Raw genomic sequence first — 16,579 nt, 5'->3', positions numbered from 1 at the left:
GATGATTCGTTTTGCAATAGTCTTGATTCCTTTAATAAGTATGGGATAGGTATTGGTAATATTCATTTGGCTGACCGAGTTGATCAGAACATAGTACATGGAATACTAAAGGGAAATACATTTGGTGTAAGCGCACAAATGTTTATGGTGAGTTTAGAGGGACTCGCTTGATATTTTGGTCCAATCTATCTATTTTCGAATCTGCGGGATTGATTTGAAAAGTTTAATTAAATATTTGACATTACGATACGATACGACACGACACGAAACGAGATGTTTAAAGTTGTTCGATAAAAAAATATTTTTAGCATAACAAACTACTAACGTTTTCCATGACAAAGTTCAAAAATGATACTTTGTCAAATTAAATTTTCAAATACTTTAATGTGTAAAAGAAATACCAATTTCGTTAGTTCCATTTAAAAAAAAAATTATATACAAGTTGAATAATTTCCGTCAATAAAACTGAAATATAAAAGTAATGATCAATCAATAAACAAATAACAGAGAAGCCAGCAAAAGAATTTCTTTAAACCTTTTTTTGCCGATCTGGCGTTAATATTTTTAGAAAGGGTGGGTGAGGAGGATCCTGCAGAAAACCACGAAAATCTGAAAGAATACGCTGAAGAGAAAAAGCGTAAAAAAGGCACTCTGTTAAAAAATGGTAATAATAACTAAAAAACCAATGAAACAAAATAACAATAAGCAAAACTAATAACAATAACAACAACAACAACACCAACAACAATAACAATAACAATAACAATAACAATAACAATAACAATAACAATAACAATAACAATAACAATAACAATAACAATAACAATAACAATAACAATAACAATAACAATAACAATAACAATAACAATAACAATAACAATAACAATAACAATAACAATAACAATAACAATAACAATAACAATAACAATAACAATAACAATAACAATAACAATAACAATAACAATAACAATAACAATAACAAAAAGTAGCAAACTAAAGAACAACCCTGTGTAGAGAAAGATGGCAATGTATAGCATGTCTTGATAAAAATAAACCGTTGTACAAATCAAATGTTTTGTTGTGTGGTTTGTCGAAACGATTTTCATGTTATGACTTTCCAATTTTGTATGTATTACTTGTTGTGTTAGTGCACATCGTTCGTTGTCATGCGCAAACTGATCTGTCGTAAAATTTATCCCGCCCTTGTTATCAGAAAAAAGGGCTCTGGGAACGAGGGTGTTTATGTGTGTTGTTGTTGTTTTTGAATTTGCATGAAAATTTTTCATTTTCAGCTATGGATATACTGTAACCGATACGTGTCTTGATGAACCAGGTATACAATAAATAAATTTTCTGTTTAGTACGCACTGTGTTGTCACGTATACTATTATTGTTATTTGCTCGTGTTGTCTTCTGTTCACATCGTTAGTTGTTTGTGGTCAATTTTCGTATTTTATGGGTTTTTCTCAGTTAGGTAAAATTCGAAATATTTAACTTACACTAAACTTTAATGATGTTATAAAAGCAAAACAGATTCGACCGAAAATTGACGCGTAACACCTAAAATATTTACCATACCTTTGAAATAAGCCAATTAAACCATACACGCAAAAATAGCGCAACGTTTTTGCTTTTTCAATATAAGGTCATTAAAGAAGCGAACAGAAGCCCTGGGGACAAGGCTGCGACAACATAAGACAGTACAGACAGTACAGACAACGAACAAGTAACGAAGTTGTGCTACGTATTTTATAGTAATTAAAACTTAATTTTTAGCCGAAAACAAATCTCTGCGCATGCTCAACGATGAATTGCTATCACCAAATACATGGCAAGTTTGAAGTCCACACCGAGTTGGTATAAATCTGAAAAAACGTTGTCATGCAAGATGTGTTATCTATAATATATCTGTAATATATCTAAAGATGTTTTTGAAAACTTAAGGAGTATTTGAAACGAATGTGAGGATTATCGACTTTGCTTACCTAAGTTCGTGTGCTAAAATATTTGTGTGATAGTTGTACAATCAAAAAGTAAGGCCGTGACACACCTGTTTCTTTGCTTTTTTCAGAAGTCATTGTGTCCCCTACAGCTGGTTGTGAGATACGTTTTCTTAATTGAGATAAGAGATAATAAAAAATGTTATAAAAAATATTCTTTAATTTTGTACATAAAAATCAATTTTATTATGCCCTTCTTTTGTTTTTACTTCCTTACCTTAAAGGCCAATAAGTCTGAGTGATCAAGACTAAATCTTGCTACTTTGCCTCCTTATTTACTGAATGGTACCCTTGAAGCAGACACTTCTGCTTCTAGTTTAAAAGACTGTGGGCTCAATTCCTAGCCAAGTTATACCAGAGACTTACTTTGGGTCGGTATTTTGGGTGATTGTCTAGTTGAGCGATTGCTGTGCTTAAACATTATCAGCTAAAGAGTAGTTAAATATCAATAACGCACAATAATCCAGACCAGACTGCAAAGTATGGGAAATACGTCATTTGCAAAATAAAAAAGGAACATCATTGTAACTTCAAATTATTTCACTGACCTTGAACAGGTCATTTTAATCTATTTATTTTACAAATTTTGTGAAATATATAAAGTATTGTATTTAATTATTTTGTGCGAAAACCAGGTGGTAAGTTTGCAGACTGGAATTTGAGAAAAAGTACCGTCTTTTATCTATGACGTCATACTGAAAGCACTGACGTCATAACTGAATTTTTCGTTCTCGAAAAAAAAAACAGGTGAAGGTCTTGAACATGTGTTGAACACTCTACCGACTGTGCTGTCAAGATCAAGTATGTTTGTTTTAATCTTATCCTTTTCTGTATTTATTTTTTATTTTATGACAAAAAACCGTAATTGCTGAAAGCACAACTACAAGTATGCGCGTAGGAGTGTAAAATTGACTATGGCGTGTATAGAAAGGACATTTAGCTATTAAGAAGATGTGATGTAATCACTTAATATACATGATGCGCCTTAAAATGTTTCTATCGAATTTAACAATAGATGTTACTTATTATACTTCGTACTTATAACATGAATTTTATAAAAACAACCAGGTTAAGAATTGTTGAAAATTAAGAACAAAGTAGGAATTAATGATATATTGTTCCCTTGTAAAACACAACTAACAGTGAGAAATATCATTCACGGCAGAATTCTTCACAGAGTTAGCTTTTGCGATTTTGCGAAATTTGCATGTACTTTGATGTTAGGTTGCAAATTTAATAAAATAAAAAATCTTTAAAATTTAAGAATTAAGAACAATTGCTAATTAACCTCCCCCCCCCCCCTTTCAAATAAAGAAAACAACACTTTAACACCACATTAGCTGCGTTCTCATTTTAGTTGCTTTAGTGTACGTTATACCATCAAATATAATTAAGCAGAAAGTAGCGAAAACACATGCATGCATGTTCAGTCCACAACTGGCACGTTATACCATGTAATTTATTCAGACAGGCAATAGCAAAAAAGCATACATGTTTAGTTCACAGATCACTGACACGTTATAAAACCCATATGATGGTTCTAGGAAGGTAAAACTTTCTAGCTTTCTAAATGAATTTAACCATCACAATAAATGATCAAAATGCAACATTAAAAATGAAATTGAGTTGGGGATATAATTGTTAAAAGAGTAATCTTTCAAAATCTGTTGTTTGTGATGGACTTTCGAGCAACAAGATTGATATACAAAGGAACACAATATAGGTCAAGATATTGAATTGGCTGTGCAGGAAGGGGAACCATTTGTTAAAGTACTGTAGTGTCAATCTTTGTGTTTAAGATTATTTTTCCACGTCCTTATAAAGTGTTTTTTTTTTAATCAAATATTAGAATAGAATTTAGCAGGATTTAGATCAACATTGGCTGGAAAGAGACACATAGCAAAAGTTAAGAAATTCGACGAAGACCTAAGGATTTTAAATTGAAAGTTTAACTTAAAATGACAATAAAATAAGATTTGTATGAGCAACGTTAAAATTTCCTTGCCAATACCAATATTATGACCAAACACTTAGTCATTTTTTCTGGGGTGTACTATGTTGGATAACTAATTATACAGTGAGTAAAATATGGGAAAAAATCAAGAACATAATAAATAAACGGTATTTTTGAAAATCTTTGATAAAAAAAATTGAATTAAAAAGCAAATTGAAGCATTTTTAGAGCAGATCTGTCCATACACCACAGCCAGTTAACCAACTATCTGCTTTTTTAACGCTCGAACCAAACAGTTAATTCTTCAACGTTATCATAGTCAATCAAATTGTATTTTGTCGTATATATTCTAATAAACATATCTACTTAATCAAAGAGATGCACGGGAAGAAAAGTATAATCGTTTTTTCAGTCGTTTGATTCTGTACCGAGGCAATAAAACTTAAAGCAAAAACTATTTTCTTTTACATGTTTCTTCAAATTATCAACGAATGGAGTAATTGTAAAAAGGATTGTAATTTTGAGAAGGAGCTTTTTATGTCAATTGACCAGTCATCAGTGTCGCAGTTATTTTATGTAAAATTTATCTGTTGTTGATTGTGCAATGGTCAAATTATTTGGTATTTTTCAGATTTTAGGTAATAATCTAATTTATCCAGATCACCGTCACTGATAGTAAAACGTTAGAGCTACGTTGCTGCGCAGAGCTACGTTGCTTGACTTTCAATATCCTTGCAAAGACGCCTCGTTTTGAATCTGACAATTGAAACAACAGCAAGACGCAATGCGCTAAGCTGACCAGAAATTATGCCGGGGCAAAGTATCTAATCTTTGTAACTTTTGTTGGATTGCATTCAGGTTACTTATACCAAAACCTGATAAAGTTCGTGTAAAAAATAAAAACATCGTCATTGCAGCCTTAGGTGTTGATGTGCTTGGGTTTAACATGTTAACAAAGTTGTAAGACGGAGGCGCACCATAAGTCACTTGAGTGTGTGATAGAACTTCGCATAAACAATGTCTGTCACATGACAATATGAAAATAGAAAATTGTGTCAGAAATGTTGACAGCAATGGTTCAAGATGTATTGTTCAGGACAGGCTTTTACGTCGTTATTTTCTTGAAAATTTTGAAATAAGTGTGGTTTTGATACTTCGAATTAGATTTTAACTATTTACCATTTGGCATTCTACTTGTAATAATATTAAGACAGTTAAACAAATGTTCCTTAAATTTTTCGTAGCTGATTTTTGATGATTTTAGAATGAAAAGACAAAGAATTATCTGAAAAATTCTAAGCATGGTTTTGCCAAGTTTATTTTTTAAAAGCTGTATCTCAAATTTTTAAATGTCCTGGATACACATCGTTTAATTATTCATTGAAGTTCTATAATTCTCGATTTAAGTATTATACGCAGTACAAGTAGTTTGAGCCCTTCGCTTTATTATTTTGTTAATATAACGCCCATTCACGCCCTACGATTTCTGCCTTTTTTAGTTTTTTTTTAGTTCGACAGCCTGGTAAGATTGTACATTCTGATTTAGAGCATTAAAAAAGTATCTTGCTAAGCATGAAATGATCAAATATACGGCATATCTTATTGAAAGGGCGTATAAACTTATTTCCATCTAGTCGTCAAACATTGGATGTGCACGTTCCCCGTTCTTTAAATATATTTCAGCGAAGAAGAAGTAGTGGAGCAGCAGACGATGACCTAAAGCAAGGCGCAAGACCGTTTCACGCCATTCAAGTGCAACCCCTTGCTTGTTATAAAACAAATCATATACGGATGCTCCATGATCCACCTATGTAACCAAAAAGTTTCTTTATAAATAAGATTAAAATATACACAAAAAGAAAGATAAAAAAATTACTTATGATAATTTACATTTAAAGTTTTTAGTCCATTAAAAAAATAAAAATAATTACGAAACTTTTGATAAAAAGAGCGTTTTTACAATACGTGTAAACAAAATTGACTCGCATGTGTTTCAAGCCAATATTTTTCGCGCATGTCCAACAAGTGGAAATTCCATATCAACATCAACATTTTCACCCTCTTGAGAAACTGGCTGTTTCAGTTAACACAAGGCAGCGGTATCTTTGCTTTGTACGAATTTCTATACGAAAGAACAATTTATAGCAGACCGGTGTAAAACTTCAAAATTTTATAGATGTAACGAAAAAAAGAAGATTGCAAAATAGATTCGAAGAAGAAATTATCTGCTAACAAATGTTCATTATCAACAAAAAAGAAGATCTCTGAAGACTTTGCAAGAACACATGTTAAAAAAAAGAGTGTGTTTAAATTAACCACACACGATTTTTGGTTGCAATTTGTAAGTTAATTTCTACGTATTCTTCTATATTACTTATTTTTTCTAATTAGTCAGAAATTTTTCTTTTGTATCTTTCGTGAAATATTTATTCTTATATTGAAATTTTTCGCATTTTTTTTTTAAAGAAAATACACCTTTGTTAAGAAATGCGGATACTTTCTGTAAAGCTTCTAGGAGTATTAATGCTTACAGTAAAGGATGAACCAATAGAAAACATTGGTTACCTTATCTGTAAATTGTGCTCCAATGCAAGTCGAAATTTCCGGAGGTTATAAATTCTTTTTAAGGTAAGAGCAATGGGATTTATGATGTTAAATTAAATTCAGCAAGGTAGAATTACAACTTAATTCAAGATATTTATTTCCAATTTAGCATCTTCGATACATTGTGATAAGATTTAGAATCATGATAGTGCAAAGTAAAAACCAAGTAAAGAAGAATTATATCTTTTATTTACCCTTTTATTAACAACATGGAACTTTATAAACAAACAACAAATAAATGATATTGCTAAATATTTTTCAGTCACGAAAGTTCACACAGCATACCCTTTATACAGCACTTCGTAATAATGTTTTAATTAACGTACTGGTCCGAAATTAGAGTTGGAAAAGAATGTACCATAATAGAGCCGTGTTAAGTTTTATACGTAAAACAGCGAAATACTATAAAGCTAAAGCCCTTGCCTAATTTTTTTCTCTCACCAGCTTTTGTTACTTGGCAGAAAAAGCAATCTGTGAAAAATACTTTGTTGTTGTTTTATAACAACGCATTTTCAATACATGGAAACAAAGGCGATATATCTTGCAATTCACAAAAAAGTTAGAACAGAACATTCTCCTTAAAGCTGAATTTCCAACCAACAGCAAAATGGAATGGAACGGAACATGAAAATACTTTGATTGGCTATTTTGCTAATTATTCTTGTGTTTTTCTGTTGTTGTCACCAAGAAAAGTTGAAATAGTTATAATTTTCCGTTTGGTTTGGAATTGATTGAAGCGAAAATGTTCGTCAACCAATCAAATTTATCGGTTTTGATCCGTTCCGATCCTTCCTACTTCGTTTTAGTGGAAATTAACCCCACCGAAATGGTGGTTTTTAGTCAATAGAAAGTTGCATTTAACAAGGTTTTTTGATCTCAACAATGAATCATTTTTATCAAAACATATGTTCAGATGTTTTTAGAACTAATGATGAAGCTCCGATGGACCAACTTAATTAATAATTTATTAATGCCTAAAAAACAGGGATAATAGTTTTTCTTTTCAAATTTAAAACCTAAGCCGAAAAAATTACTTCTGTTATTTTTAACGCAAATATTTATAAAAAATAAATATGCATAAAGAAATAAATATTAGTAATAAAAAACAAACCAACAAAAGAAGATGTTTCTCTTTGAAAATAATTTGCACCAGCAGAATTGTATTGTCAGAAGTAAATTTCAAACTTTCATATTTTATGGTTAGTTTACATAGAACAGATGGTTTCATATGATTAGAACTTATAGCAAGGATTATTACCAGAAAGACCAAATCAGAAACACCCATGCAATTGTGAGAAATCACTTCCATACACAATAATAAATTTGGCAAGCAAAAAGAAAAAAAGAATTAAAGTAAAAAAAAAATAGTTTCGTAAAAAAGTCCGGATATATATTACTTCCTATTGCGTGGGGGGATATAATATAAAATATTCAGACGGAATTGTTTATTTATATAATTAGAAAAAACAAACTTAAACTGATAAGTTTTTAGTTGGATATATAATAAAAGCCACATGCAATCTTTTTCAACTCTTGACATATCAGGTGACAAAACATGCAGCTCCAATTAGCTCTGCTTATGGTACTGTTATCTCTCGGTTGGTGCCACCCTCACTTTAAAGAACTTCTTGAGGAAGAAGAAGAAGACATTCATGGTAAGTGTGATAATCTAAATGCATTTTTAAGTTTAAAGAAAACATTAGCATATGCAGTGGCTCATCGATTTAATTTTACGAGGGCAGCTAGTGACGCGTTTGGTTTCACCGTTGGAAATGTTTCCAATGGAAATTTCTGACAACTTTGCTTTTCGTCACAGCAAAAGCACTTATTTTTTGTCCAAATGCCAACAAAAAATATGTTGTAATTTCTGACAACTTTGTTCTTCAACGGAGCAAGAACACTTAATTTTTTTCAGATATTAAGGAAAATTTAGTGTAATATCTGATAACTATGTTCTTCGTCACAGCAGAACCACTTTCTTTTTCCAGATACCAAGGAGGAGAACGTGGTTGACAAAATTTTAGAAGTTAATAAAGGTAACTGTCATTTGTCGTTGTTTCCTTTTTATCCTTTTGCTTAGATTCTTCTTGAATTTTTTTATAAGAAACTTGGTGTAAGAATGTTAGACTTTAGACTTAAATTAAGAAACTTTTTCTTAATTTAAGTCTAAATTCTAAAATGTTCAATTTTTCAGAGGTTTCTGATTCGGTTTCTTATTTTATTTTTTTCCACTTTGTTCAACATTTTTGGTGATTTTAAATTTGGACAAAGTCGCTTGCTTCATTTTTAAAAATATCTTGTAATTTTTTTAAATTATTCCTTTTGTTTGCGCTTGAAGTTCGATTTTTTATTGCGTTCGAAACAAATTTGTCTCTGCAATATAATAGTTTCGTGAGATTTGAAGTTTCCTTTCAAAACAATTTCCTCAAAAAAGAATTCGAATATGGAAAAAGTTTTTTTTAAAAAAAAGTAACCAGAATAATGTATTTGTAAAAGTTGCTTATTTTTTGGGATTCTATATGTGGAATTCGACCGGTTTCTTATGAAAAAAAACCTGTGTACGAACCAATGCAATAACAAGAAGGGTTTCATATAACCTGGAAAATCCTGAAATTTAAAGTATAGACCAAGGAATATTACAGGAACGTTGAATATCCCAAATTTTCAAAACTAAAATTTTAATTATTATCATATGCAAAATTTTCAAATTACTACATACAATAAAATTGATCAAATAAAAAATAACAAATTCAGATGTGATGTAGCACTCTAAATGAAACAAGCAAACTTGAACTGCATTGATGTAGAAAATCCCATCATATAACGATAATAGCAACTTAAGTAGTTCAATATTCCATTAGTTGAGAAAATATTCACATTCAAGTGCTTAGTTTTAGATGTCGGAGTTGGCGCTTAATTTTTGCCACTATATTCTGGTTTTTTCTTAGAGCTTTTTATTGTTTCTTGGTAGTTTGTGCTCGTTTGTTTGTTTAAGTAAGTTTGAAAAACTTACTTAAGATCTTTTAGGAATGCTGATGGTGGCTATTTAGATAATAGCTGACCTGAAAAAGAAAAAAACATTTGTAAAAATGAAACAGGAATCCAATTTTAACACAAGTTGAATTAACACCAGATCGTTGTTCACCTGTTAATTCTTTAAAAGGGTTCTTAAATTATTACTTTGGTACTAATACGAAAGAGCCGTATATACTTATTCAAAAAGACAAAAGCTATTACTTTGACCAAAAGAAAAAACAACTATCAGAAATCGAACACAACATAAAAAAACAACATGTTTGATCAAAAGTATTAAAAAAGGAGAAAATATCAAACTGTCTCTTTCTTTCTATCTATCGTCAAGCGATTTTAAAGATTCCGTTGCGCGAAGCCTACATCAAATATGATGAATACATTGAGTCAATTATTATATGTGGAAACGCACCAGCCACGCACAGCACTTCACATATTATTACCAAGGAACTATTTGTTATTACAAAATAAAAACCATCCCCCAGATAATATCAAAACTAAATAACTACTACACGACTTTTGCAGGAAAAGAATCTAAACTATTCGAAGGAGACATACATATTGAAGAATCTCCCGAAGAAATTGTAACACCTTATGGAGAAATTCAGAGTAACTTACTTAAGCGTGGGTTAAGACGATCACAGGAGTATTTATGGGTGGATCGAACTATTCCCTACGAAATCACAGAAGCTGTTGGTAAGTATTTTTATATAGATAAAAATAGTTTTAGCATATAGTTGATCATACGCTAAGCCCAGCTAGTCAATAACATTGATGTAGAAATAAAATATATCGTTTGAGAATCACTTTAAAAATGCATACATTTTTGTATTTAAAATAACTAAAAATGAATACTTAGGCCTTCCCTTAAGTACTTTATGTCCATAGCGACGTTGCAGCTGCCATTTTGTTCTTATTTCAAAACTTACAATATGGTTAACCCAGTTTAATCAATAGATAATTTACGGAAAGGAGTTTTTGTAAAAAATAAATTTCATTAGCTAATGCTAAGCCAGACACGCAGAATTAAAACAAATAGACATTATGTAGTGAATTTGCTTTATTTGGAAATTTATCATAAACGTAAATTTGACATTTTTTTGGCTTTTTCGATCTCAAAGGTGCTCAAATTTGTTTAGAATACCTTCATTTCGCGTACTTAATTTTATGACATATTAAGTCTTAAATCTTATCTAATATTTTAATTATGCGTATTTTATTTATAGTACACGGTAAAGAAGTTATTTTAGCCGCTTTGAAAGAAATTTCAGATCAATCTTGCCTAAAATTCGTTGAACATAAAAAACAAAGAAACTGGATTCGTTTCGTCGATGAGGGGTCGTAAGTATACTACTTATTAAATCTATACAATGTCTTTTAAAAGATTTCTTGTCCCACCTATAGTCAGCTAGGTGACGTGAAAAAAGTATGTAATATATGATTACATGTAGACATGTAGAAAAAATATTTATCGAAAGATTTGTTTAATTTGGCTAGTTTGTTTTGAAGTAATCTGCTTGCTGATGATAAACAATATACATTTAAATATTATTACCACATAAATCTCTTTCACACAATATCGAGTGTTTTCCAACTAGCTTTAATTTCCATGCGCCGAAATGATAAAAGTTGACTTTTGCCATTAATATAACCAGGAGGCCCAGCATATTTTTTCTAATTTGATTGGTTATGTCTTTGCTAACCTAATGGTTATCAGAGAATCTTTCTTCGGTAATGCTTTGAGCGATCACAACATTTTAACACACTTGCCCAGACAGATACGGTTGGGAAATGCCGGCCAAGAAAGCCTTAATGTTGACGTCTTTAATACGTTACTCTATAATGCAAACAAATATTTTTATTGCTATAGATGCTTTTCTGGTGTTGGTCGCACATTTTGGAGAGAGGGTTCACAAAAGATCAGTCTGGCACAGGCTTGCCTTCAGAAAGGTACCATCATGCATGAAGTACTGCATGCGTTAGGATTTTGGCATGAGCAGTCGAGACCAGATAGAAATAAATACGTTGAAATATTTTGGGAGAACATAGCAGATGGTAAGAGACAAGATGTACATTTATTATAACAAACAAGCCTCTTTAATTCCGTCAATCTATGCATTTATTTTTTTTTCACGTTCTTGTCCATTCACACAATTGTCTGATTCTGTGGAATAGGTAGATAAAGCGCTTTAAATAATATGCACTCAACCAACCCTGGTATTATGGCTATGTTAAAATTACAAGAAAGTGAATCAATACGTCTGAAGGAAGGGCCAGTGCACAAAAAATATTAACATAAGTAACATTTTGTCGAATTTAGGTGAGGATCATAACTTTGCTAAGTATTCCGCAGCTGAAACAAATGATTTCGAAAGTCCTTACGACGTTCATTCAATTATGCACTACGGCAGATACTCATTTTCCAAAAATGGCGAGCCAACTATTGTTGCTATCGGTCAGAAAGAGAAAACTTTAGGTCAGCGTGCTCGTTTATCCAATGAAGATGCAACACAGTTGAATCGGTTATATAAATGTAAAGGTAATGCTATGAAATCCTTTAGTTTTGTTGCTTTCGCACTGGCACGAAGTGGCAACTTGTTTTCGCATGAATTTTACAACAACAAAACCATTATAGAAACGCATGCCAATAAAATATACTAAAATCATGTAACGTGATTGTTAGGGAAACAATTTTATTACATAAGTTTTCAAGCAGGAATTTTGCTTGAAGAAGAATGTATTTTATTTGCACGATTTATTCGAATTGTTGTATTTATTGCTGCAATTGCGTTGAAAAAATAATGTATTTTTAGATTACCATATGGGTAACATCTACACGTCTTGGTCAGATTGGTCACCATGCGATTCTGACAATGGCTGTAAAAGCAGCAGACAGAGATTTTGTTCAACTGACGATAAAACAAAATGCCCAAATGTAGGCTTATATGGCGTGCATACAGACTTTAAAGTGTGTTCTAAAGAAGAATGCTACCGTAAGTATTATTATTTGTCTTACCATTCCTCTGCGTTATTTTTTTCGTTTGTATCGACTGTGATTTGCAATTGAAACACACAAATGGTGTCATTACAGGTCCAATTGATGGTCATTGGAACAGGTGGTCAGCCTGGTCAAAATGTGACAAATCTTGTGGCCAGGGTACGAAGAAGCGAACACGAATTTGTAATGACCCAAGCCCTAAAAACGGTGGTAAACAATGTATTGGATCTGCAGAAATGACGACGGAATGTTCAGTAGTCGCGTGTGGATTAGGTAGGTGGGATGTTTAGTTTTGTTTATTCATTTAGACGACTAATGTGATTATTGATACCATTTAATTAAAATAAAATACATCAATTATCATCATCCTGTCTTTACTATTTTTCTTTAAATAGCATTTTGAATTGCACATTCAATAAGAGTGATTACTCAAAAAAAGCAAATTGTAAAAAAGTTGGGACGGAAAGGGATAGGTCTTAATATACGTCTTATTAGAACTATTTACCTGTGGAAATGTTTACAAAATATAAATACACATAGATTTGACTTCTCGTGTCAATTCGCAGGACCCGATGCTTGTCAATTTGATGCACAGGGAATGTGCTTTTGGAAAGACATGTCAGCTCGCGAGTATCGTTGGAGGAGAATAAAGGGAAACACACCCAGCAAAAACACAGGACCAGATGGAGATCATTCCACCGGAGAAGGTAAGTGAAGCTTCAATCAACATCAATAAAATGGGAGGAGCAGAATTACCTGTTATTTTACCGACAGATTTTTCCCAATTTTCAGGAAACTGTGTAATCAGTTGTTTTTGAGAAAATCCACACGGTGAGCAAAATAGGATTTATTGCAGCAATTCTTAAATTACACCTGTTTTTTCTTTAGGTCATTATCTTTACACGGAGTCGTCTGCCCCAGCAGCTATTGGTATGAAAGCTAACTTGCTGAGTGGAGTATTTCCAAAGACAACAGGACGCTGTCTTATCTTTTCTTACAGCATGCATGGTGAAAATATTGGTTCGTTAAGAGCGTTCACTGTCAGCGAAGACACTGCTGAAGAAAAACAAATATGGGAAAAGAACGGTCCTCAGGGATCAGGTTGGTTTGATGCCAGTGTTCCCTTCCACTCTGAGCATTCGTACAGGGTACGATATATATCTAACTTGTTTGCTACACACACAAAAACAAAGTTGACATTACAACAATCAGTATAGCCTTTGTTTAATTTGTAATTTAGATTAAATTTCAAAGTGAAAGAGGAGAAAGTTTTCTTGGAGATATCGGACTGGATGATGTGCAATTTCGAGAAGGATCGTGCGCTGCGTTATCACCAATTACGAAATATAAAATCAAGTTAGAAGATAAAACTACACAAGCACCGCCTGCACCGAAGAGAGGTAGATTTTTTTTAAAAAATGATCAAGCGTCGCTAACATTGATGTATACTATAACACTCGCTGTTTGTATGTGAGCTAAGTTAACACCGGGGGTTTTGTAATCAAAAACACCATTTAAGTTGCACCTAAAATCATAGCAATATCCCGTCTATATAAATAGCATTACTTCGTGTTAACAGGCAGGCAATGATGCACGAAAAAGTAATGCAGGAATTATGTACAGCTAGTGTTCCACTGTAGAATTTTGCCCAGGCTAACGACTAGTATACAAAAATTAAAGTGACTTTTTTCGTTTCGATTTAGCGCAATAAAATATTATTTTATTTTTGATGTCCTAGAAAACACTATTTTAGATAATAACGTCATAACTTTCAAGTTTAATTCTGTCCAATCGTGATAATCGCATTAAGGTTTGTTTACTTATAGTTCAAATTTGTTATAATCGATGTATTTATACTTCTAGACCCACTAACAGAGATATGTGGCATTCCAGTAAAGGCATTGGGATGTTTTGCGGAAATAACTCATCAGCCTGCGATACCAAATATTCTCGATAGCCACAGAGGCCAAGACGCCATTGGGTATCATGGTGTGCAACTTTCGTGGACTAAGTATAAAGAATCGCTAAATAGGTAAGGTGGAGTGCAGGTAATGCAAATATATAGTAATAAGGACAAGGTAAAAAATTTGAACATACTGAGATGTTATTCTTGTTATATGCTTGCTTCTTTTTATGATTCATACCTACAGGAAATATCAATTACATTTTTAATTTAAGATTTCTGATGTAAGTAGAATCAAGCATTCGTATGTCAGTCTTTTTCTTTTCTTCGTTTAATCAACAATAACAGAAATTACCTTGTTAGAGTATGGTTAAAGATATAACTTTGTCGATTTTTAAATAAAATTGATGATAGTAATTAGGAAATTCAGAGGCATCACAAAACAATAACAAATAAAAACAAGAGGAACAGAACACAACATTTTTTTTATACCATAACACAACGGTTGTCAAAGAAACCGGGATATAATTTGCCGACACAAAAATGTCTTTACTCCAATCTAGTTTTAATTCAAAAGTTGTCCGGGCTTAGTATTTATATTTAGTGAATTCTCTACAAGAACCCAAAATCTATAAATCTGTGAAAAATATACAATTTAAAAAGAGATAAATCTCAGAAATAAATCTATTTTTCTTTATATAGTTTGTTTTGTGATTGCTTAAGTCGTGCCAAATTACGTGGCTATAAATATATTGGAATGCAATATTTTGGTGAATGTTGGGGCGTGGGCACTACTCCACAATATAATAAATATGGTATCAGTACACTCTGCATTGATGGAAAATTCAAGCCGTGTTACCATACCAACGATAAAGAAGTATGTATGGGGAAAGCGCAGACCAATTATGTATACGAATTGATGTGAGGTGTGCTTGAACAATAAAAATAATGTGCGATCAAGTTAGTTGGAGCTTCAAACTTTCAGTTTAGTAATTCATGATAAATAAATTTTTTTTTAAGTATGCTTGAATTTTAATTTAAAAAAAATGGAATTAGTATTTTTCATTTGTTCTTACGTTGTAAAATGATGTATACAAATATTATGTGAAGTAAATATAAGTAAAAACTACCACATTTTTGCTCCTTTGGGAACCAGTACTATTAATACCATTCTGAAGTGTCAATTTACATGGATGTAGCTCCAATCTATAGAAGTTAATTCACACACCTTCATAAACCTATAAATTATGCGCGGAACATCATAGAATTACATAAAATAGTTAAAGCCGAAAGTATAAACAAATATTGGATGAGGTGAAATCAAACATCGAAAATTATTCAGTAGAGCTTGTGATATTCGAGTCGAGTATTATTAAAGTGAGATTGAATAATTTTGATATCCGATTTCAACGCATCCAACATAGGTTTTAACATCCTCCCAAAAAAGAAGAGAAAAAAGAATACTGTGAAACGAATGGTTCAAAATTAACAACAACAAAAACTTAGCAATGAAACTTTTAACCTCACAATAAATTATCGACATCAAAAACGTTGTTGGAAATTAAAAAAACAAAAGCTTCTATTCATTGTATGCGTGTTGCTGTCACAAGCAGGGTGAACAGAGGAGCTGGTCTTGGACTTAAGATACCTGTTGATTACCTATTTTATGTAGGCAGCAGAGTCATAGAACCTTTTAAAAAGCTATTGATAAACTTGATCGATGCATTGATGTAAAAGTACGCGAATGTATCAGATAAATTTATTTATTTTCGTAATTTTTAATTTCCCTGATAATTAATATGTCCGCTAAAGAAATGTGATTTTCGAAAGAAAATGTTTTTACAGTTCTGAAAATTTGTCGGCTATGAAGTGTTCTGGAAAAAGTGTTCGCTATAACAATTTGTCCGCTATATAGCAATATAGCATGTTTAACACATTATAAATGGCTTTGAAAATGTTGTGTTGAGTCCACGTGTAAGCTTTTGTTGTTTTCTTCTGTTTTAAGGAACAGTTTTAGAACAAATAAGATATTGCATGTCTTTTTTGCTTCGCATCAGGCGTCGTGATACTTATCCCAAGTGAATAAACCT

At 31.9% G+C, this 16,579-nt stretch overlaps 1 protein-coding gene across 2 annotated transcripts; it reads left to right on the top strand.

Annotated features, from left to right (window-relative positions):
* The first annotated feature begins 6,144 nt into the window (after positions 1–6,144).
* Positions 6,145–15,621, top strand: LOC130623887 (uncharacterized). Of its 2 annotated transcripts, XM_057439428.1 has the most exons (14): positions 6,145–6,295; positions 8,104–8,213; positions 8,547–8,594; positions 10,114–10,284; positions 10,815–10,929; positions 11,459–11,643; positions 11,909–12,127; positions 12,402–12,581; positions 12,680–12,859; positions 13,153–13,293; positions 13,475–13,734; positions 13,827–13,986; positions 14,450–14,618; positions 15,192–15,621. In XM_057439428.1, exons 2-14 carry the CDS (start codon positions 8,114–8,116, stop codon positions 15,412–15,414), a joined length of 2,151 nt encoding a protein of 716 aa, XP_057295411.1. In that variant the 5' UTR covers positions 6,145–6,295; positions 8,104–8,113; the 3' UTR covers positions 15,415–15,621. The 2 variants fall into 2 exon arrangements, with proteins under 2 accessions (XP_057295411.1, XP_057295410.1); XM_057439427.1 differs by lacking the exon at positions 6,145–6,295 and having other exon boundaries at positions 7,834–8,213.
* Positions 15,622–16,579: the final 958 nt, after the last annotated feature.

Source organism: Hydractinia symbiolongicarpus, chromosome 13, assembly GCF_029227915.1.
Source record: "Hydractinia symbiolongicarpus strain clone_291-10 chromosome 13, HSymV2.1, whole genome shotgun sequence".
In the NCBI taxonomy this organism is placed as follows: domain Eukaryota; kingdom Metazoa; phylum Cnidaria; class Hydrozoa; order Anthoathecata; family Hydractiniidae; genus Hydractinia; species Hydractinia symbiolongicarpus.
The sequence above is the reverse complement of the archived record's forward strand: the minus strand, read 5'-3'. Positions and strand labels throughout refer to the sequence as shown.